General features: G+C 37.3%; 1 protein-coding gene across 29 annotated transcripts in view; it reads left to right on the top strand.

Moving 5' to 3' along the window:
* The window catches only part of SOX6 (SRY-box transcription factor 6), a 415066-nt gene that overhangs the window by 151928 nt on the left and 239392 nt on the right, over positions 1 to 23746 (top strand). For 12 of the 29 annotated variants that reach the window (XM_066997629.1, XM_066997630.1, XM_066997636.1 and 9 more), the window contains one exon: positions 13121 to 13239. The exons of 16 other annotated variants lie outside the window; for them this stretch is intronic. In XM_066997629.1, coding sequence (XP_066853730.1) covers positions 13163 to 13239 — 77 coding nt within the window. In that variant the 5' untranslated portion in view covers positions 13121 to 13162. Of the gene's footprint in view, positions 1 to 13120; positions 13240 to 20908; positions 20930 to 23746 lie in introns of those variants that run through there. One more of the 29 variants, XM_066997646.1, reaches the window with a different exon arrangement.

Below are 23746 nucleotides of genomic sequence, written 5' to 3'. Positions count from 1 at the left end.
TTACTAATCTACAGTATTGTTTAATGTAAAGGCCAAACACTGCAGGAGGGAAAGATTGTTTTGTTTTACATTCTTAGTAAGAAGGGAGCTGCTACATTTCTTCTGAACTTATATAAGAGAATAATAAGCCTTCCTTGCTTGTCAGGATTCAGAACCAGGAGTCGAGTGCACACCTGCCTAGATCTCCTATATCAAAGAAAGAGCTAAATTTTGGAATTGACGTCAAAGTCAGCTAAAGCAATCAGGAATAGCAGTTTTTGTTCTGGGGAGGATTAGGTTCTGCTTTGAGCTATATCAATATAGGTCTGAAGTTAGTGTATGGACTTCATTAGGATTATTTGCTCCTGCATCCTTTAGCTGTGACATGTAATCCAGAGTTACATGTCAAATCCAAACAGTCTGTCCTCTGTCTTCTGCTACTAGCTGTCTGTAGTGTGTGAGTGGAAAGAGTAAAAAGTGACTACTTCTCCTAGTATCAATAACGACTTCTGTATTGTGTGAGAAATGTCATTTATTCATTTTCCTAAAAATGGTATTTTCAGGGAAAAATTAGAAAGGTAAATTGGTACCAGCAAATAAATTATTGAGCCTTTTTCTGAATGCTTTTTTACACCGTCACTCCACTAGCCTTTAAAGGTATGATCAACATACCTTAGTTGGTAGGTGATCGTAGAAGTCTTGGAAACAAGATTGCCTGCACACTTTCAACAGCATAGTGGCATATATAGGAAGAATGATTTACTTCATCTGCAACGGTGAAACACAGCTAATTCGTAGTTGAATTTTAATTCATCAGTGGTGATGTTCTGATTTTACTTCTGCACCTCCAGCAGTGCAGCAACTGTTTTAGTTTAAAAAATGTGCCCATGTATCTGAATACATCTTCATAAATTATTAAAACCATACAAAATGGATTGACTGATGCCAGATGAGTCTAAAGAGACTGAACCACACAGTAAACAATTGAAAGAAAAAGTAATATTTATTGTTATTTTAAAAATATCTAGCTTTATAAACCTGAACTGTGATTTTTAGATGTAGACTAGGGAGGTTATCAATGTAGTAGAAAATTTGTAGCAGAGACTTTGGTCCTCCAATGTGAATGCACATAATGCAGTTGAACAATGACTACTAAGGCAGTTATTTACTGTAGTCTTCCTTACTAACAATTAGCTTAGTGAATTCCTTCTATATTATGTATGTATGACGTTGACATTTTTGTCTATGTATTAATGTATGTCTATATATAAGTATACACAAAAACACATACTTATGTACCTGCATACAAGTCTGTTTTGTCCATTATTTATATATATATTTGTGTATGCAAAAGTGTATCTGCATATATATGTGAACATATGCATACATCTCATAGTCATTTATGTACGTATGCATAATAGTTTCCTATATAATTTTCATATTAATATTAGACACAAAACTTCATACTTGCATGTATAAATATATATGTCTGTCTTGTGCATCATTCTACTTTCAGAGATGCTATTCTAGATTTTAGAGGAGTAAAACACTATCAGCTAAAATACTGAGAGTTAGCTGATATAAATTGGTAGTAGATTAGAATGATTCTGAGTCTTACAGGCTATTGGTTGCAATTTTACTTACAAAATGCTTGAGTCAGTTCCTGCCTATCAATGGACTTGTAACCATCCTGTTATTCCACCTTGCACTTTCAGGATTTATAATATTAAGCAGATTGGGAATTGGGCATTGTGTATATTTGCTTGTTACGTAAAATATTTATAAAATTGCTTTTGGAAATTATACAGACCATATCAATGTTCTTTGTCAACTTTTTTTTTCTTCCCCAAGGGCTTTGAGTAAAAAGGCATCACAGACCAGTTTTTTGGCCATATCTTTGGAAGTAGTACAGTCACGATCTTGATAAATCTCACCATGAATGGCTGCTGTCCCCTAATTTTTCTGCTACTCTGGAATACGGTTCCTTTTCTCATTGGTTGTGTTGCCTTTTCCTCTGGAATACCATAATCTTTTAACCTGTTGTTACGTTGTGAAAACTGTAAAAGAACCTATCCAGAAAAACCTTTAGATGCTTAGATTATTATTATTATTAATGTTAGAATATAGATTTTGTAATGATTTTTTGGCTTTTATCCATAAATGTTTCCTACAAGAATAAGCAAGTATTAATTCTGTTTTCTGTTTTAATCCTACTTTGCTGATCAAACCTCTCCAGTTAGAAGGAGTGTTTATCACTTTTCTGTCAAATAAAAGATAATAAAGTACACATACTTTACAACTTGAACATATATAAAACCCTTGAAGACAGTGGACAGGTGACAAGCTGAAGTCATTTCTTTTTGTTTATACTCTGAAAGAGACCTTTTCTGCTGAAATATTTGTTCATATGTTTTTTAAAAGTCTTATAGCAGATGGCCTTTAAATAACCTCTATTAGTTTCTAGTCACAGAGAAATATAGTTGAAAAATTAGAGAAATATAATTCATTGTTACACAAAAAATATATATTAGAGTTTAGAAGAACATTTGTAAGTTGAAAATCATGTATTAAAAATGTTCCAGCATGTTGTACTTCAGCTGTTGATGAATACAAGGTACAATATAGACATATAGAACAAAGAATCTAAATATATACATTTAATTCTCAGGAAATTTTGTCTGTATAGGAGAAGATGATCTAAGAGTGCAGATAACTGGGTGCAAATCAAGTTGGCCATTGCTTATACTGTTAACCTTATTATAGAAGCTGATTTGGGGGCAAACTACCAAATGTTGTCCTTTTGATGTAAGAAATTTCACTCTCACCAGCTAACCAATTAAGCTGAACATTTCACCTCACAGTATATATACACTTAATATGGTTTTACATACAGAGGCTAAGATTTAAACAATATTTTATTATGGAGCCTTAAGACATGACTCTCCTTTTTCTTCTGATCAGTTTATTCTGCTTTTTTTCCTTCTTATTTTTTTGTGCTACTCTAAGCAACAAACTGAAGGGTTTGAGGTTTTTTCATTTTTTATATAGTTGTTGCTATTAAATCCTTACCTTACTTAATGCATTGATATTTTTAATAGTGTTACCATTTTTTTTTTTAATGTACAATTTAAGAAAGCACAGATTCCTGTTATATGGAGTTACTGAGTTTTTGTTTTCAATTCGTTTCATGAAAGGCTGCACTGTAAAGAACTGAGCAGCCGAAAGGGCTTTTTTATTCATAAAATAGGTGAGGCATTTGATGCAACTTTCCTGTATATTCCCATAATATGTCACGAGCGTGTTCTGAATGAAAGGACCAGATATTATCTTTCTTGGTGTAATTGCTGGGGTTTGTGTGAGATTGGTAAAGATTTGCTATTGCCATGAGAGCGTCAACTTGTGTTATTGAACCATTGAGCACTTGCACACTTGTGTTCAGTAGTGACCTGAGAATCCAGGACTAGTGATAAGGGGACAAAAGAAAGCTTTTGTATTCCACTTTGGTTTCAAGAGCTTTATTCCCACCCAGCAGCTTTTTCAAATCAGTTCCATATACTCACACGGGGAGTCATTTATTTTTTCTACTAGGTGATTGTGAGCACACTGGTAATAGTTTAAGAGCTTTACCGTTTTAGCTGGCAGATATTCTTTTTGTTTATACTTTAATGCTATTTAATATTACCAACATATTTGAAGGCCTGAGTATTTTTCTCTAGTCCATGCATTAAGGTTACTTGGATTTTGAGAAATCTCATTAAAATCATTAAGCCCTATACAAGCATCTGCACTTCACTTATAAATTACATACACCAGATTACAAGGTCAAGCACATAATTTTCATAGTTTAAAAATAATATTGGATCAGTTTTTTTAATACATTGGTTTGTCACCTAAAAGTCCTTCTATACTGGCAATTTTTCTTTCCGCACTGATAACAAGTATGGTATAATTATCCGACCTTTGTTATCCAATTGTTATGGTTTATAGGTTGATAACCATTGCATGAGCTATGAAGTGCGGACCTGTCCCTGCTGCATTCCCTCAAGAAAAGAGAAAAGGAAAAGAAAAAAAGTAGAAAAGAAACCTCTCTCCACTAACCATTAAATTGTAGGGTGATCTAGAGATAAAAGCAGAATCTCTTTTTTGCTTTTCAAATATTTGCCTGGCCTTCAAAAGGTATTTGCCTTTTGTGTTTACATTGGATTTATTTTTTTGGCCTACATGCAGAAAGAGAATGATACATTAAAGAATAATGAACAATAGAAAGGAAAATGCTCTCAGCTTTCACATCTACCCTGTATTTTGTACTTCAGGTTTATTTTTTTTTAATCTTGTCTACTTTTATTTAAATAGAAACTGCTGAGTATTGTAAAGGGTTGTAAATGTGAAAGTATCAGATGAAGTCCTGTGCAAGAAGATAATCTACAGGTTGGCAGGCTGTAATGAGAGTTGGTAAAGTGCCATTTTGTAGTATGAACCTTTGGGACCTCAAGCTATTCTTGTGTGTGGCAGAACAATGTAAAGTTTCAAAAGCCAGTACTCTGTCATTTGCAGAATTCTTTTTTGCTGTTCCTGAATGGGACAGGTGAGGTTTGCATCTGTAAAGTTTTATAAATCTTCACTAGAGCAAAAGGAAAGATGTTTGTTGAAAGCTGAAGTCTGTGTTGTATCACCTTCAGTTCTTTCCTTCTGGATGGCTTCCTTGGAACCTACAGTTCCCTCATGGATTTTTTCCCACCAAAGAAGTAGGATTTAAGCAAGTTTATATCACATATAATTTGATATAAAAGCTCATATTTGAGGGAAGCACCACTTTGTAATCATTTGTCCAAACGTTATCTTTGTTGCTGAGGTTGGTCCCCTTGTCCTGTAACATACTATCCCCATCATCAAAAGCCTGTGATTTTGGTAGAGTGGAATCATGAGATGGAGGTGTTTCCCAAATTTGTTTATTGTAATAATAGATGTTTTTGATGCCATTAACGTGAAGACGGATGTGACCCAAGGATTTAATTGAAGTACCTTGAATAACATGCTTAAATAAATATATATTTATAACATATATACATATATTCCACACATGTATGTCATAAAGCTCTTACTATGTTACAGTTTGTGAAAATTACAGTCAGTTAATAATGTGTCAGCTCCCCACTGTGTGCTTTGTAGGATACTGAATGGGTGTTACATGATTTATTTGCTAGATTTTGCAGGTTTTCTGTAGCGTGTCAGATGCCTTGCTGATTGCTTGGTGAAGCCTAGAGCATGAGCTCCCTCCTGCAATGTTTATTTTAAGTCATTCTACATTTGCTTAAAAGTATGACAGTCTTAAAATCAGAAGATGACTTCCTCCAAACTTTCATAAAAAGCTGAATATGTTTTAGCGAGAGTATTGTTTGTAATTTTGATGCGCACTCGTGTGACAATCATAATTTACTTTATAGTTTTTAGAATTGTAGGGAATGGATTCATAATGAAACAAACATACTATAGTATTGCTAGAATGATTATAATACTGTCAATAATTTATATACTTCTCTGGGATTTTATTAAAAAAGAAAAAAAGTATTTCTTGACACTGTCCATAGAATAGAAGGTTTCTCTCTCCTTTTAGCAATTCCATTCATATGTGTTTCCTTGACCTCCTCATGTCTTCTCATTCTTTCATTAACAGAGAGAACTAGTAAGCCATATTGATACAGGTGAGGTGTTTTTTCTTCCACTTCTAGAGTTAGGAAGTGGGAAAGCCCAGTTAAGTGTCTCAGTTCTCTATATTTATTATATTTCTGGTGACTTTTTCATGCTGTCTCTTAAGATCACAGTGGAGTGTTTCTTTTCAAATTCTTGCGTCCATGCCCCGCAGCACACACAGACTTGAAGACTAGTTAGAAGGTGTAGAAATACCTCTTTTCAAAAAGTATAAAATCCTGAAGACATTTGATGATTAGATAAAAGTTAATGGAGTCTCAAGATACAAGCTGCTTGAGCAAGCCAAGCCGTAGGTCTTTATGGTGTTCTGTCATACTACCATGCAGTAAGTTATGTCAGGATAATGTGGTTTAAAATGGATGGGTAATTTTTTGTGTGTCTTGAAGAGCATTTAACAACGACTTGTATAGCTATAGGATTTAACGGGCAAAGAAATAAAAGGCAGTTTAGAAAATGAGAAATTGTGCAAGTTGACAATTTTAGAATTGAGGACCTTGTCTGATGCTCATAAAGTTTCTAATGTCATACTCTTTGTAGTTATAATGTACGTTACTTATATGATTAATTCACTTCTGAACTTGGGTGTGCTTTCGTGAATGAGGTATATGTTTATAATTCCTGGCTTTCAAATTTACGTATGTGAATACAGCAAGAGCTCAGTGAGTTCTGGCAATAATAGTCCTAGAATATGGAACTTCTGAGAACTTCCTTGCAAATTGAAGGATTCCTTCATTTAATGAAAATGGTAGAGAGAAACTTGCCAGAGTTGCAAAGAATCATTTTTGCAGAAGTCACATAAGATAGATTAGAATGGAATCAAAATATTTTTAGGACAGGTTGGAATTCTGAGAAGTAGTTAAGAAGGAGTTTTAAGGATGCGCATTTGAGATGTATGCTTCAGATCTACCACTTTGATTTATATCTCATGTCTAGTAAAAATATGCATATGGTGAATTATAGACTTTAATTCCTTGTCTGGTTTTCTGATACTATATATTAGGAGAGTGGAGCATGAAAAAATTTCATCTTCTCTAGATACTTATTGGTGGAGTTATAACCCTTGTTTTCTTACTGTTCCTCTTTCCCATATAGTGTGTAATTATTTACACAAAGTAGGACTGGTAGCAATTTCTACAATTAACAATGAATAAACATTTATGTTTTATATTAATTTACAACTTCTCAAAGCTCTCTTTGTTGTTTAAAATCTACCTTTCTTGCCTTCCTTATAAACCTGTATTTGTTTTGTGTGTGTGGTTTTATTTGGAAATAGTTGAGCATTGTGAGCAGTATTTCATGGAACTGTGCTATAAGGTTTCTTATATGTAAAATGAAATAGGTGGTTTCTTTTTGTCTTGTGTTTTTCATTGTTGCTTATATATTCATAGTCATATTTCATTGTGGAATGTGAATGACCAATTTTCACAAACGGGCTGGATTAGCACACTGCTATTTGTATCCTTCTAGATCAAAATTTGGAATGTTTTTAATATTGAATTAATAACTGGTCATTTTAATAATGTTTCTGGCAAACATAGAGGAGGTGCTCTTCCCCACATCGTCTCACTGTATATTGCAAGGCAGGAGTCACTTGTCTGCAACTTTTCAGTTGGTCTCGAATGCTAGTGTCTTGGTAGGTGCTGGGCAGAGGCTTGGTCCCTGGCAGACAAGTTAACCTGCCCCTCACTGCTCTGCACATAGGCTGGTCCCTGCGCTTGTTTCCCAAGTTCTGGCTTCCTTTTTCCCTTCCTTCCCACTCTCTAGGACCCAAAAACGTGGGGTGTGTGTGACTTTGCACCAAGATGAGTGGGACTTCACATTGTGAAATACATTCTCTACTAGTTTTATTCTTGCCTTCCTCCAATCTGAATAACTGTAAATGAAGTTCTCTGTTAATAATTGTGTACTTTGTCTAAATTGCATTTATTTTTCTTTTGACATGCATACCTTTTACTATTAATCATCCCCTTCTGCTCTTTACTGTACAATAAGACACTGTTGTGCTGATGGAACATATTTAATCTTCAGCATGTTGTATTTTAGTTCTATTGTTGCTTTCTCATTTCTTTATGGAAAACCTTTCTTTATTGGCTCTTAAATCATGGGTTAAGCCTTATTGAAAACATGTTCTGTATGTATTTCTTGCTAGAGAAAAAAGTTCCTTTGAGGTTATAGGCTAGGCTTATACAGATACTTTACTATACAGTAAAAATTCAGAGGTCTCATATGTTATCTAAAGCTAGAAATATACCCAATTACTCAGCAACACATCATAAAAGAGATGCATACTATGTTCATGTCTGTCAGTGCCTTAAGTCATCACTCTACAGCCTTTTTTAAATTCTCTTTTTATTGAAACCAAGAAACAAAACAAAGACAAAAAAAAGCAAAAACAACATCAATTAGATGTCAACATGACATCAAACAGCATAATATATCATAAAAATAAATGTATGATCTGGTGACTCGATGATTTCTGTCCATATGGCATTTACAGAGAAGTAAAGAAAAGGCAAATAGTTACACATCTGCATCGAGAAAAATATCCAATATAAAGCTGGCCATAGTGACAGCACTAGCAGACTCACAGCTGAGATTACCTGGAAATAAATAACATGCTGAAGGGGAATCCAGTTTCCAACAGTCTCACTCATGTATGCATTTACAGATTTGTACAGAGAGCAAAGTGCAGGTTATATATGTTTTTATACAAAAAAAAAAATGTTTTAAGGATGGAGGTATTCTATTTGCTGACAATAGGTCCAGGTTCACAGATGAGTGTGTAGTGCAACTGCACACAGAGGGATGCAAAAGTGCAATCAGGAAAAAAAAATGAAATCTTTGGAAATAAATGTGACTATCTGTTGAAGCTGTAAAAATTAATACTGACCCCAAGCCTATTTCTATACTAGCTGAAATACATATGAAAAAGCCTCTTTGTATAGGTGGTAAGTGCATAAAAACTCTCAGAATCAAGATAAGCCTCTAAAATAATAATCTGGGAATTCCATTCATTATTATAGTAAAGAACATCATAACTTTATGCTAAGTATGGAAGGGAGGGAGAGAGGTGAGGCTGTGAGGATGGGAACTAGACAAAGAAAACCCAGAAAGATCCAGAATCAAACACAGCCTCTGTTATTTGAGTTTGTTGTTCATTTTCAATGGAGTGATAACTGCAGCAGCTCAGCCTGAGCCACCTGACTTGACACTTCCCTTTTTAAGGAACTTGGATGTGTTTCACAGCTTACATCTGGAAAATGGGGTACAGGAGAAAACAACAACAACAAAAAAAAACACAAAACAACAACAACAACAAAAACACCAAAAAACTCCCCTCCTCCATACACATATGCACACACCACAGTGAAACATATACGTAGATGCATATGTCTACCCACAGATGTTCACATGTGTATAATTCTAGTTCCACATGGTTTTTCTTTTCTTTTTGGTTTTAGGCTCAGCTCATGGTTCAAGTTCCTATCCTATCCAGATATTCAAGAAGCTCCCTTTTGGAGTTTTATTCCTTTTCCCCACCCAAGTTGTCTTGTTATACGGAGGTACCTGAGATCTCTTTTTGTTAATCTTATTACAAGCATAGCTGCAGGCCTCGTAGAGTCATAGATAAGTAACTCATTGGACCTGGGAAATGGAGCTTTTTGTGGGAGCAGGCAATAAGTAATGAACTCCTTATCTTATCAGTTAGATCAGCGATAACTTCAGTGAGACCACTTGGTCGACACTGTACATCGTACTGTATGGCCCATCTCAGGGTGGTAACAAAATGCATTTTTCCCAGGATGTGCAACTGGCTATATTATGGATGATAGAAAGGAGTAGGGCTCAGAGCCTGCAGGGAGAAGCAGCTCCAGAGGGTAAAAGAGCAGTGCATTGAAACCTCAAAGGAAACTTAAGAAGGGATGGTGTGAGCGAGTGCATGTATGCATTTAAGTCTGAAGCCAGAAAACTATGAGGGCTATGTGGAACATTTCCTGGAGCTTACCACTAATAAACATGGCGGGATTGTCAGCCCCGCAGTGTCCATACCTTCCTTCTGGGCCTGTGCCAGTGCCCCAGCCATCAGCGAATGGTGCATCCTAGCCAGAGGGTAGGAGATCATGGCTGTACCCCCCTGCCCTTCCTTCAGTGCCATCCCAGCTCCCCGCTTGCTCCAGCTGAGGATGGGTGTATGCGTCTGAGTGCAGTGCCGCTGTGCTGCTTGGCTCATGGGGTGGGAGGGGAGCTCCCATTTGTCCCTCTTGCTTCAGGCTGCAAAAGGCTAGCAATGGAAACTAACTTAATCATTTCACTTACTCATGCACTCGTTTATTCTGGGTGAACTAACAGTACACCACCTACTACCATATCCCACAATGTGTTAAAATGGCACATGTAGAACACAATTTCAAATAACAACCAGTTCCTTTGTTTCCCTGCTTTATCATGCTTTAATTGTAAAATATTTATTATTTTTTAAAATTGGGCTCATCTGCGTCTCATACACAGAAAATCCCCTCCACTACCAAAACACTTTGGATATTGTGGGCCACATCCCAGAACCTTTAGTCAGCTGGCGTCTCTTCATTTACTCTGTTAGGGTGTAGCTTGGTCCCTCTGTATTGAGCAAAACTGAAACGCAGGCTGTTCTGGCGTGGGTTGGCAGTGGTGATGCTATAGGCATTGTGCCAGTGGAATGTATAGCAGCACTGCACCATGACCTGTAAGGGCAGACCCCAGTACCCATGGAGGTTAGGCAAGAATTCAGAATTTGACGCTTCCTTCAAAAGTGCTCCCAGATTTCATTAGCATGAATTCATCTCTCTTGAAATCATAAAAGATTTAATCCTGTTGCTCCGGGCAGGACTTTTAAATCTAATACTTATATAAGTAAACTGTCCCCTCTAGTTTTTCATGTTTACTTACAATGCCACACTCTGGCAAGCTTATTGGTTACACACGGGGTTTGTGCAGCCGTGAGCTGCTAGCGATGGGCTGGCACACTTGTATGGACTGACGTAATGTCAGTAGCGAGATGGGTTTTGTTTTGACTGCTGCCTTGAGGGGAATTCCTGGAAAAGTTTTTTTTATATATTTGCTGCAAGTCACGGTAGCCAGTCTTGTAGGTGTTCAGTAATCAATGTGATACTTCTGTGTTTCGTTGTTTTCAGATTTTCACATATTTCATATTTTTGTGCACCAAGATGAAGGTTTGTGCTGATGACAGTATTTGAATAAAAGCATGGGTGGCTTTTTATGATCGAAATGAGAAGAATTTTTTTTTTTTTTTAATTTGTTAGCATTAGACAAGGACACGATTCCCAACTCTTCCAGGGATTTCAGAAAGTTGGCAGGAATGTGATCATAGTAGTACACCACTGTTACCTTCTGACAGCTTAATTAGCTTTATGCAAATATTTCCGTGAATTTTTGAACAAACTGTATTGGAGGTGAAGATCTTACAGTGTGAACAGGATAACTTTTTGGAAAGTGTTGATTTACCAGCACTTTGACCCCAAACTTCTAAAGCTAATTGTCTTTTTATTTTGCTTTGTAAACACAGGCATTTCACATAAGATCCGTAATAAGAGAGAACTTGTGGCAAATACTGTGACCTTCAGTAAACTGTAGAAAGATACCTATTCTAATCAAAGGCAAAAGCCATGATCTTCCTTGTTGTAACTGACTGTTGACACAAGAAAGGCCAGGCAGATTGACATCCATCTCTATAGAAACCATTAACCAATGCCGGATAAATCCAGAGCATTGAATCCATATGCATGCTTGCTTTTATTATTCCTGACCTATTGGCAAACTTCTGCGTTTTGTGGGCTTTGTTTTAAAGGACGCTTTAAATTGCAGATAGTTATTATGTGATTTCATCGGTGAAATAAATAGTTTTGGTTGTCTAAATAAAGAAATCAGTATTATTTTGCATCTACTAAGCATTATTTGCTTAGGTGTGGCTTGGTTTGGGTCCAGGTTAGCACACAATGAAGACTGTTACTTTAGCTGGGTGTAGCAAAACCAAGTAGTTTTGTTCATGTTTTCCAAATGATGTGCAAGTAATGTGTCATTTGAGTCTAACCGGCCTTTTACTGGCCTACGGTCCCTTTCTACTCTGCAAAGCATTAACAATTACTTTGTTGGCTGCAAAACCGTATGCTTTTAAGAGTCCCAGCGATGCCTGAAACTCATGTCAGTCATAACTTCAGAACAATTGCCAGCCCTGTAGCAAGACCAGGCACTGCTAGTCAAAGCTATAGCATACTGAACACTGTTTCCTTAACTTTCCCTTGCTGAAATCTTATTACTGGTTGCGGAGCGCGAGGAAACAAAAATGCTTTTCATTTCAGTCTGTGCTGTACATTTTCCAGTTGGGGTGACTAGAGCTGGCGAGGATGCCTATTTTTGGAAAGAGGAATTAAGATACTTCGGAGAAAGTAGTGCACTGTGTGCTGACATTCCAGATGTCCAAACTATAGTAGTACCAGCCCAAGTTTGTGAGTCTCTCATGCCAATGATGACCTCATGAGGTCCAGCCTGGAGAAATAGAGACATAGTTCTTCAACAATGTTCAAGAATGGCTCCTTCCTTTCATATTTCTATTCAGTGATCTCCAGTGTCCTTCTCTTTTCCTGTCTCTGACAAAATTAGCTCTTTATAATTAGCAATTGTTAGTTTTTTGGCTTGTCTTTTAGACTTCTCTCAGAGTCTCTTTCACCCAATCTCTGCATTGTATCCTCTCTCCCAAACAGAAAAACTTGTGATATTTTTCTCTTTGGCACTCCTGTCCTATCCTAGCTAGCTGTTTTAATGCGGACTGTGGGAGATTTTACACTTGATTTGTTGAATCTGAACTCTTTGCTGTAAACTCTCACCACACAGAAGAAACTATAAATGACAGAATGGACCTGGCCTGAATGGTGCTTTGTTTACTGTTTTCCTAAAAGGGGCCCCTCTATATTTCATCTGTCAAAGTTGCTTTTCTTTCTTTCAACAATGCTTGATTGTTTTCACAAAAATTCAGGTTCCATAGACAGGAGAATTCTGTATTATATTTTCCTGCCAAATTCCGATCTCTGTTTTCCTTCCCCTGTGCTCACAAAGGGCTCATAACTTACTGTCAACTGTGAGGCAAACCACAAAGCTCCACTGTTGCTCAGCAAATAGGCTCTATTGGATGATGGCTTGACTGGCTGTAAAGTTTGCTTAACTGTAGCAGCAGTGGCAGAAGGCATGTGGGGTACTGTATCTCCCAACAGGCCCCAGTGCCTTTCCTCCTCACTGTTGCTTTTATGTTTTTAACGACTTTAATTGTTGAACGAAGTTGACAGGGCTTTGTACAACAAATTAGATGTTGCTTATACGTATGGATAGATGTGGTAGCTTGGGAGCTGGCAGAGATTAACTCAGTGTGATTTCCTGACAGTGGCAGTGGTTCCTTCTGATTTGGGAAGGTGTCAGAGGTGTTATGCCATCAAACTCTGAAGTGCTGGCTGGTGTGGTAGGAGAAAGCAGGACAGAAGAGTGGAGGAACAGCCATTATATGTGAGTGCTTTGTGCAACTAGTCGTTGTATTTTTTTTTTTTGTTATTATTATTCCTATCGCTTTAGCTTTTCTAACTGCAATTTTAAAACGAGTTATAATTTTTGAGTTAAAAATAACCTTCTCTGTTACGTTTAGAATCATATATACTTTCAGATGACGATGCAGAAAAGTTATTTAGAGCGATGGCTTTATTTTCAGAAGTCAGTGATACTCGCTTACTATCCAAACCGTGTAATTTCTCCTTGCATGCAGCCTAAGACATTTGCAATAGGTACTGAGTAAACTATTGTTTTAATTGAATTAAACTGTGAAAGGAAATTATTCTTCATCAGTTTATAAATGAAAAAAATTGCCAGTAAGATGCATCTCTTGGGCTGATTTTCTACAGCAGATGCAGAGTGTTTTGTGTATTTCAAGTGAAGAATATTTCACTGCTAAACATATGTCTAATGTTAGCAAATACTCCATGGAGGCTGTATTGATAAGCTATTTGCTGGGCTTGTCTTCTCAGTGTATTTACAGAAAGGTCCTTGAAAATATTAAAATGAATAACTTTGCTGTCTGGGGATTTATTTATTTAGTATTTTAATTGTATATTGTAAAGATGGCAATGCATTAAGACTACAGCAAATTTAAGTGTCTTTCTGAAGTGTTAAATAAGTGATAATATCTTTTTATTTGATGTTTTTCCCCTTGGATATGAAAATTCAGAAGATGCATAAACATTTAGCACACAAACAAGTTGACAATTTCCACTCAATTCCAGAAGTTGTGCTGTTTGGTTAAAAATATATGTTTCTTCTTTTTTTTTTTTTTGTTGATGTTATTATCTGGTTCATATTTTTAAAGCCGACTTCGCATCCCATCTTTCTGAACTAGTGTTTCATGTTGTGTTCATCCTGGCATGGGAGCTTTCAGTTTCACATCACTTTGATCACTATTTGCCAGTGCAGAAGTGCAGGCAGGTTTTGTAGGAATTCACTATTCAGTGTCAGCAAACGTTTCTCCCAGCATTTACAGGCTGATTTAAGTAAACTGTAACTTGTGACACTGTATAGTAAACTGATAATGACTGAGCTGTGGAAATAAATACATCTTTATAAGTCTGCTTAGAGAAATAAATCATTGTAAGGAAAGATTTCTTTGTTTGCTAGTGAGAAGAGACTCATTCGGTTACGAACATGTTATGAACCTGATTTGAGATTCATCTGCTGCAAGTTATGCCTCTCGTAGGGAACTGAGGAGGGCTGCAATTCAGGCTTGTGTGCTCTTGGCTTCCTTTGTTTCCTCGGGTTAATTCATTAAAGTCACCGTGTCTCGGTTTCTTCTTTTGTGAAGTGCGAGTGCTGAGAGAGTTGGTTAGTAAAGGTGAAGATATTTTGAGATTTCTGGAACATGAGAAGTTGTGCTGATTGCCAAATATTAGACTGCTTCATCACCTTCTATGAAAAAATAACCAGGGTAGAGTCTCAAAGTAAGGGAACCTCTTCATGGAGGTGGCTACTCTGGAGTGCCCCCCCTCTGCTGAAAAGTGGAGAGGGCTCACCCCAGACTTGCCCCTGGGGCTGCCCCATGCCTCCCTGCTGGCTCCAGTTTCTGCCCCGGTGCTGACAGAGCCTTTCCCTGCCCAAAACAGCTCCCAAAACCTCAATGACCAAAAATGATTCAGCAGAAAAAACCTGAAAGAGCCTTTGCTTTCTCCCTTTTTGCACTCTGTTTTTGCCTTCACAGAGGTAGGGTGAGGGGCACCTTCTGGTCCTGCCAGCTCAGCCCTGCTCTGTGTAGTGTTAATGTCCCGGAGGGGCTTCCAGAGTGGTTGCACGCTGCGGACTGATGTGGTTAGGTATAATTAGCGCAGAGCCTGTGCCTGCTGTGCTGGGGGTCTTCTGTATTTGGATGGCCCCGTCCCGTTTGCGACCTCACTCCACAGGAGCTGCTGGACTGCAGTGCTCTGCCAAGTAGGAAACATATGAATTCACGCTCAAATTAAAACCTAAAATTGGTTTCATTTCTGTAGTTTATGTTTAGTTCTCCCCAGAATTATCTGATATCAGCACATATGCCAGTTGGAGAAATAAGTTTTGTTAATTTTTTTGAAACTGCTTGTCTGTGTAAGCGAAGAGAGCATGTTTATTTGAATCAGTTAAAGAAGAATAGATTGAAAAAGTACAGAGAAATACATACAGTCTGCTAGTGTTCAGAGTATACCTTACCACTTCTTGCATTTATCTTTGAGTGGTTCGAAGAGTATTATCATGTCATATGATCCACAGTAATAAAGTAATAATAGTCAGTTTTTCACTAAAAACACAGAAATTTCATATTGCAATAGGACCCAGTTGAATTTTTCTATGCCAAGAAAAGTTGTTAAGGCTATATCTTTAGCTGAATAGAGGATTCAATTAACTTCAGTACAGCTGCTCTGATTTACAGTGTCTGAGGATCTGGCCTGTACTTGAAAGTCTGCAACAACTCTGTCTGTGTCATAATTCCTAGATTAAAAGATCAATTTCTTTTCAATTCTGTTCCTATTTGGTTTAAAACCACAGACATTGGACTGTTTCGTTGGTGGTTCATGGTAAGGATGTTAGATGTACCAGCCAAATATGTCTGTAAAGCTATATGTTCAGCATGGCAATGCTTTTGAAATGGATAATAGAGCTCTCAATAAATGTCCATGAGAAAACGAAACTGTTAGATTTTGTTATTAGAATAGGCTGCACATATTTTGTGCTGTTTGCATGCCTATTATAAATTATTACCAATAAACACAAGAGGGAAACCATTACAAAATATAGCCCTGAGCAAAAATTGACACTGTTTGAGAAGACAAGATTTTTTTACACATGCAGATCATATGTTTTATCCTTAAAATATAGGGGAAAATGGGTCAAAGATGAAAACCACAACAGAGCTGTGTATTTCAATAGTAAACATACTGCATCACAAGTTATGATAGAAAATTTCAGTGTTTCAGCTAAACTCAGTTCTAAGAGAGCTAATTGAATTTAAACACTAATGATAAAAATGTTATTGTGTTGCTCCCTGACAGTATTTTAGGTTTTCATTTTAGACATTATTTATTTATTATTTTTCTAATTACCTGGTAACAGTTTCATTTAATTAGGTCTTTGGTTCATGTGCTGGTTTTTGGTTTTCTTTGTATTTTGATAGTTGTGCTTCATGATGTTCTTTGGTGCACTCAGAAATATTAAAGTGGAACTTTGAGCGCTTGGAAATGTGGAGCAATTCAGAGCTTGGTCACTCTTCACCTTTACCCTTGTGACAGATTTCGCTTTGCATGTTTCCTTCTACTTGCTACAGATCAGGTGCTGTATGCCATAATCTTCCCTGAAAATTAGGTGATTGGGGGTCCTCAGTTATTGCAAATTATTTCTTCGTAACAATTTTGTGGCACTTTGCAGAGCTGACATCAGAAGACAGGGAAATTTTGTAACTTCCTTTGCAGTTGGTGCAGCTTCAGAGCACTGGAGGCAGAGACTGCACACTCTGCTTGCTCTCTGCAAGCTGAATGGGCATGCTGAGGGGGGTTTACCTGTGACAATTTTTAATGTTCTCTGCTTCTTGTCAGTGCCTGTCCAAATACTTTAATGAAGCCCTTAAAAAAAACAAAACAAAACAAAACACCACCAACAAAAAACCTTCTTAGGGAAACTGCTCAATATTAAACTATGGTTATTTATTTATTTATTTTTTTTACTAAATGGTCTTCTCTTTTTTTACTTTTTTTTTTTTTTTTTTTTTTTTTTTTTAACCAGGATCTGAAATTTTGGGTCATGGTCTGAAATTTTGGGTAGACTTGTGTGGTGCCAGGAGTCAGACTCATTGATCCTTATGGGTCCCTTCCAACTTGGGATATTCTATGATTCTATGAAATAATGATGAAAATACTTCAAATTGTTAGTTCAGCATGTCATACTAAGAATGTGACTATGAATAATGATCTCTTAGTTTTATGTTTACCTGTTTGTTTGTTTTAGAAAGAAAAGGCAGTTAAAATCAATAGAGATTTCATCTGTGGACCTTGTGAAAGGATAGGACGTTCAAAGTCTCAATACATTGAACTTCAAATCATTTGAACTTCCTAATGGCAACTGATTAGCTTGAATAATAAAGGATGTAATATTTTGTTTTATTTTATTTGAAGCTTTAAACTGTTCCAATTATTTATCTTTTGTCTTTTCATACTGAAGTAAATTCACACAACAAAGCAGCATCCCACCTACTCTCTCTCACTAAAACTTTGGGCAGCCAAAGCAGTGGAGGGCTTGCAGGGAGAAAGAGAGAACTTGTCACGTTTCTGTTCTTGGCCACAATGCCTATCAGACATGGGTATTTCTGAAATATTTCCCGGGTAGTTTCAGCTAGACATGGTATCCCCTATAATCTTCTTCCAAACAATATGCTGCTTCAGCTACCTTGTCCTTTATCCCAGTAGTAGCTGCAGCTCACTGGTACATGAGGTGGTTCTCGTAGAGGGTCTGTAAATGCATTTTAGGGTTCCCATTGTGTGCATATCTGAGAGTCAAATTGTATAAGCCTTAGTTCAGAAGAACAAAGAAATACTGTGCACAATGCTGCCTTGTAAAAATCTGTTTGTAAGGACTCAATCAAAAATCACCACTTCTCAAAGCCGCAGAAAGGAAGCAGGGCATTTTGACTAGTTTTATCTGATCAAAATGCCTGTCCCTTCAAAATTTTCACTGGTCTCTGCTACCTTTCTCCTTTCCTCCATTCCCACTGACCCATACCCTGATCCTTGCTCCTGTATTTGCCATGTAGCCCCTTGCAAACAGTGCCACAATTAGGAGTGTCAGCTAGGGTGTTACCCTAGAAGAGAAATGGAAGAGAAGGTGTGGTGTTGTAAAGTGCGGTGTAGTGCACAATGGTAAGGAGCGATGGCCAAAGCCCTGCTCAGGTTTTAGCTGGAAAGCCCAGCCCTTTGGTACTGATGGGCCAAGAGCCTTACAGCAGTTGAGCTCCTGAGGACACAATGCTTGTGACCAGATGTAGGAGGTGCTCCCAGTTGCATGGAGCCCGTGCCTTATATTTGAGCAGTCACTGTGCCTTCGTTACCCACAAGGGTTAGGATTACATCTGGTGCTGATGCAGTTAGGCAGGGTGGAAAAAAGCTGCTTGTCCCTTACTGCCATTCTTGAGTATTCCTTCAGAGAAAAAACAACGTCTGACCTGGAGTGTTGGCTTTGTGCATTTTACTTTTCTCTGTTCTTTTGTAACTACTCCAGTGCTGGTGGAACTTCAAGAAGTATGAGAAGGTGATGTGCATTTGCATCAATAAATGTACGGAACTTTGTGTATATGCTCCCAGTGACTGGAATATTGATACAGAAAAATACAATCCAAGATATCACTCTGTAATGCAAGTTTTTTCAATGAGAATTTAAGTTTGATTTCATTTCCATGATCCAGATGGCATTATTTTTCAAGTATATATCCTACCTTGGACACTCTTTTATATTTTATAGGATGCCCAGAGCTACTGTAGACATAAAACACAGTTTCTGGTTATGAGATCTCTGCATTACCAAAATGTAAATTTCACTCCTGAATATGTAGGCCACTTGCTGAATAACCTAAAGAAATCTATGGTGGAAATGCTAGTTCTTGTGTATTCAGATTACCCCCTTCAAAACTTTTCCTTGGGTTTTAATATCCTGAGAGTCACAGTTCTGAGGCAGTCTGCAGCTCAAACTTCAGTTTCAGTTCTTAGGGTGAAGTCATTTAAATAAATAAATAAAAGTGGCATGTCATTTATTGTTTGTGCCAAAGTACGCCATGTGCCAATTGGGATTAACTTTTATGAACCCCCATATGTGTGAGCTTATAATCATGGTGCAGCTACACGCTTATCCACAGTATCTGCAATGACACTTGCAGTACTTGAAACGTGCACAGGTACCATCCTAGCACTGCTCTGACCCACGTTTATTTTTAGTATGTCATGAATCACCTTCCTTAGCTGTTTTTCTTTTCCACTTAATGAAAGGCATATAAATCTTATTGCCAAATAACCTTAGGATATTTGATAGTAAAAATAAAATCCCTCCTACTTTTCTTTGTGAATAGCCAGATGGATGTGTTTACCCTTTAGAGAAATTTAGACTTGATATTTTTGTTACGTTTTGTTTTCTTCCTGGTAATTATGTTGGCACTTTGCTGATCCCTGGTTGTGCATTATTACAATGGAAGGTGACAATTTGATTGTCTTCAGTTGGAGAAACAAGTAATTTTGTATTCACCAAGCTGTCAGGTAACACTACCTCGCAGTACTAAGAGCTCCTGGCAATGTGGTTTGGCACCTATGTTTAACTGCTTTGATGCTTGCGTAACCTCTACTGAATCAGAAATAGTTTGCCTGCTAGAAATGTTTTTAGGCTTGTAGTGTAAGGTTTTGATTAAAAAGACAATCCGTAACTGAACTGCAGAGCCATTGTTTCGTGTTATGTGGAGATGCTAATTAGGAGGTTTAGTGCAACTGGTTACAGGTGAGGCTGAAACTGAGACCCTGCTCTGCGGCATGCCGAGGTGCTCTGTTTGGCAGAGGAACTAGCATCAAGAAGTGCTGACTTAGATCAGGTGTCTCACTTATGCTGAGCTGTGCAGAGAAATGGCATGTGACCTGTTGTTTTCGCACCTGTAGCATTGTAAATTTAGCGTGAGTTAATGAGTTACATCACGTGGCATCTTGAAAACAAACTGGAGGAGGACAAAATGTAATAACACTGTGTTTTAGCAGTGGAGTTGGTATCTCAGAGAACACTGCAAGGATTTAATGAACCTTTCAGGACCTCCTTGCCCACCAGGTTGAAGTTTGGTCAAGAGGATTTTGAGTTAGTAGAACAAGTTCTAACTGGCTTTATTAGGGAAAAAATACATCTATTCTAGTCTTCTGGATACACTCTAAGCTCAAAGTCTAAACATGCTAAAATAAATTCTTCTTAGTATTTTTAGGCATCCTTTATCAAAACCATTTATATAATCATTCAGTTAAACAATTAAGTCATTCTATTCCATAAAAATATGTGAACTAATGCTTATATATAGCAACCATTGTTTTTTAATTTTATTGTTAATGATTGCTTTTATTTATATTGTATTTTCTGTTTCTTGCTGCCTAAAACAACAAATCCTAGTAAGTTGCTGATGGATAAATTCTTGGCATGTTCCCTCTTGTTCCCATAGTTGTTGGTAAAGATAGCTGGAAGTCAGTAAGGCCTTTTTTCTTTTTCTTTTTCTTTTTCTTTTTCCAACAGTAAGAAATTGGATAGCCAAAGACACATGGTGTAGTCATAGGACTTTAAAGGCAGTCGTCACTGAGAGGCTAATACCAGCCAATTAAACAGAGGTGGTTACGTGATGTAACATTATCAGGAGAAACAATTCATGAGTCAAAGCATTCCAGGGCATATGAGCTCCAGTCCAAAGAACAGTCTCAAGCTGTTTAAATAAAGTGACAGCAATATTGTCAGCTAAATATAAACTATAGAAAATATTAACTTCAGTGACTGGAGATGAGCACAGCCCAGGTGCTAAGTGATTATTCTTTCACTGCCCTTTACTACATTCAGTGTGAGTTCACCTTTGGCATGTTTAGTGAGAACTTCTGGCAGTGAGTAGAGAGAATGGAACAGTTAACCTACTAGAAAGGTAGGTTTATTTTTAGTATCTTATGACTCCATGTAAACAGTTTGGATTTTCACTGAAAAGTCATCAGGGGCTGCAAAGCTGTTTTGCTGCATCCTTTTTCATGTTTTCAGCAACTGGATGAATAGTTAGGAACTGGTTCCCTAACCCTAATATTTTATTGTGGCTGCATAACTGCAGAAACTTGCTTTAATGGTAGAATGTAAGAGAAAGGCTTTCCAAAAAAGTTCCAGGGAGCTGTTTAGCTCTCACATTGTTTGTGAGAAGAAATACCATGAAACATTGGTATTGTGAGCTCTGTGTGCTTTAAGGAAGTTTGAACCTGATGTCAAACTTTATGATTTGGATTCATATGTATTAACAGAAGTGTAATTTGTCTGGTTTGGAAAACCAAATGCAAGAATAGCTGTGTGTATATCTTGAAAGCCGTGGGTGTATTGGTTAGCTTGATGCTTATCTCAGCTAGAGATTTGGGTGCCCAGTTAACATATTGCTGTAATTTCTTTATCATATTTGCTTCCATTTTCTCATCCTTCTGTTTCCAAGCTGATTCCTAGAATAATGTTTCTTATGACTACCTTAAACTCTCTAACACTGAAGCATTGTATATGAAAGATACGCAACTAATCCTTGCAGTGTTCCAGCGAAATGAAGCCTAGAAAGAGCTGGAGGGAGATGAGATGACTTGCCTAAGGCTTTGCTGTGACTCCAAACCAGGAACAGAAATTGGGAGGCTTTTTTTCCCATTGCCGTGTTGTCAGTTCATGCAAATTTTGTCTGCAGGGATTCATGTAAGGATATAGGGCCCCGGGAGAATGGAATCTTTTACTAGCTATTCGTTTTCTGTTACTAAAGCGCCTTGAAATCAGATATGAGATTTCATAATTTTAGGAAATAACTGTTTATTCTAAAATGGCAGACAGATTACAGCATTAGATTTACAGTGCATTATGTTACTGAGTTATGTCTACGTAACATTGTTTTCTAGAGGCCAAGCTACAAAATCTTTGGCTACTGGCAAAGCATTTTCATTTTTCTTTAAGTCAATCTGAACACTACTGTAACTGCTATCTTTATACAACAAAAGCAAAGCTCAGTTTTCCCAAATGTTTCAACTATGATAAACTGATACTCAGCTAGAAGTAAATTGTTCCAACAACTTGTATGCAACTGTCAGTTTGCCCCATGCTACATCAGCCCCGTACTTGTATAGATGAACATCCACTGTGAAATAGATTGCCTAAAGGATGCTCCATGAGTACACACTTGAGTATCAGAAGGGGTCTGAGGATCCATGAAAAAAATAGAGCCACCGAGTGATGAGCTGTGCCATGTGTCAAAGAGGAGGATGCGTGAGTAGTGCAGGCAAAGAGTATACAGGCCATTTATTTTATCACAAATCTGAGTGCTGACTTGTAGGGGAGGGTTCTGTAAGTCATGTTTAATATTGTGATAGAAGCATGCACGTTGGTTTCTCTTTGAGAAGAAGGTGGGGGTGGGAGAAGATGCTGGGACTAGTTTTTACTTTTCATGAACTCCAGGTTAGCATAAAAGTTAAGAAGAAAGTATTTAAAAGGTCATAAGTACGCCTAAAAATGGTTTCTCTTAATTTATTTAGTTCTGGAGTCACCAAAGCACTTAGACATGTGCTTAACTTTTTGAAACAGAGTAGTCCAATTTGAAATTAGGGGACTGCTTGCATACTTACAGTTAATCATGCACTTAAGTATTTTAATCTGGCACTTTGGGGAGAAGGAATGGAGACTGTTCATAAAAGCTCTGTAAGCGAATGTATTTCTAATCTAATCTGATTCCAATCTACTGTTGGAGCTGTAGACCTGGGTTACATCTATACTGCAGTCACTAAAGCAGGATGAATTAGTCCATCTGAGTAGCATGCTACTGTAGTTGGAGTGCTATCAGAAACGAGCTTGTTTAAAATTAGTTTGGATATCTCAGCATTACAAAGTAGTCATTTATGTGGCTGCAGTGTAGACATGCCTTTAGGTTTATGAATGCTTTGAGAGGGTGGAGCAGAGCAGGAGTTAGTCTCTGGCCAACTACAAGTCTGCTTTGCCATATATCTCGCTGTTACTGCTTAGTTTATATGCTTTTGAAGTACTGACTGGGCTACCACATTGTTGTTATCTGTGCTAATGCTTTGTGGCTTGATTCTGAAATGTCTAGCAGCTGAAACTCTGGGCCTAGCCATAATTTCCCGTGTAACATTTAATCATTTGGGCAGTAAGCAGGGATGGGAGATTTTAGGCTATGGAAGCCTTTCATGTCAGGAGTATCATCTAATTGTTTTGAAAAAGAAGGGATACGTTGTCTGAAGAACTGTAAACCAAAGAAAAACCTTAGACAAGAAAAAGTATAATTATTTGCATTTAGGAAGGTATAGCATACGTTGTCTGTAGGAAAAAGGAAAGCTGATGTTTTGAAAATCTGACTGGCGGTCTTCATTGGAGCACAGACAATTTCTTCTCTCGATTAATGTAAAAAAATCACATATATGTACAGAATGTAGCTGTTTGTGATCATGATTAGTTTTATATAGGTAAAGCTCTTAGCACTTCAGTTTTGGCTTTACTACCTTGACATTGAGGCTGACTGAAAATGGGGCCCAATTCCTCAGCTTTACTGAGATTTTGGTAAAAGATCCCATTCTTTTTCAATTTTGAGTTCAAAATGAAATACAATTTATTCTAGTTTTGGAAAATCTAAGTGCAGATTTCTCTAATTCTCAAAGTTGAGTACATGAAAGGACTCCAGATAATGAGGGCCTTTTTCAACCTCTTTTTTCATACCCATTAGGTA

The sequence above is a fragment of the Anser cygnoides genome, chromosome 5 (assembly GCF_040182565.1).
Source record: "Anser cygnoides isolate HZ-2024a breed goose chromosome 5, Taihu_goose_T2T_genome, whole genome shotgun sequence".
NCBI lineage: Eukaryota > Metazoa > Chordata > Aves > Anseriformes > Anatidae > Anser > Anser cygnoides.
This window is presented reverse-complemented; position numbering and strand designations above follow the sequence as displayed.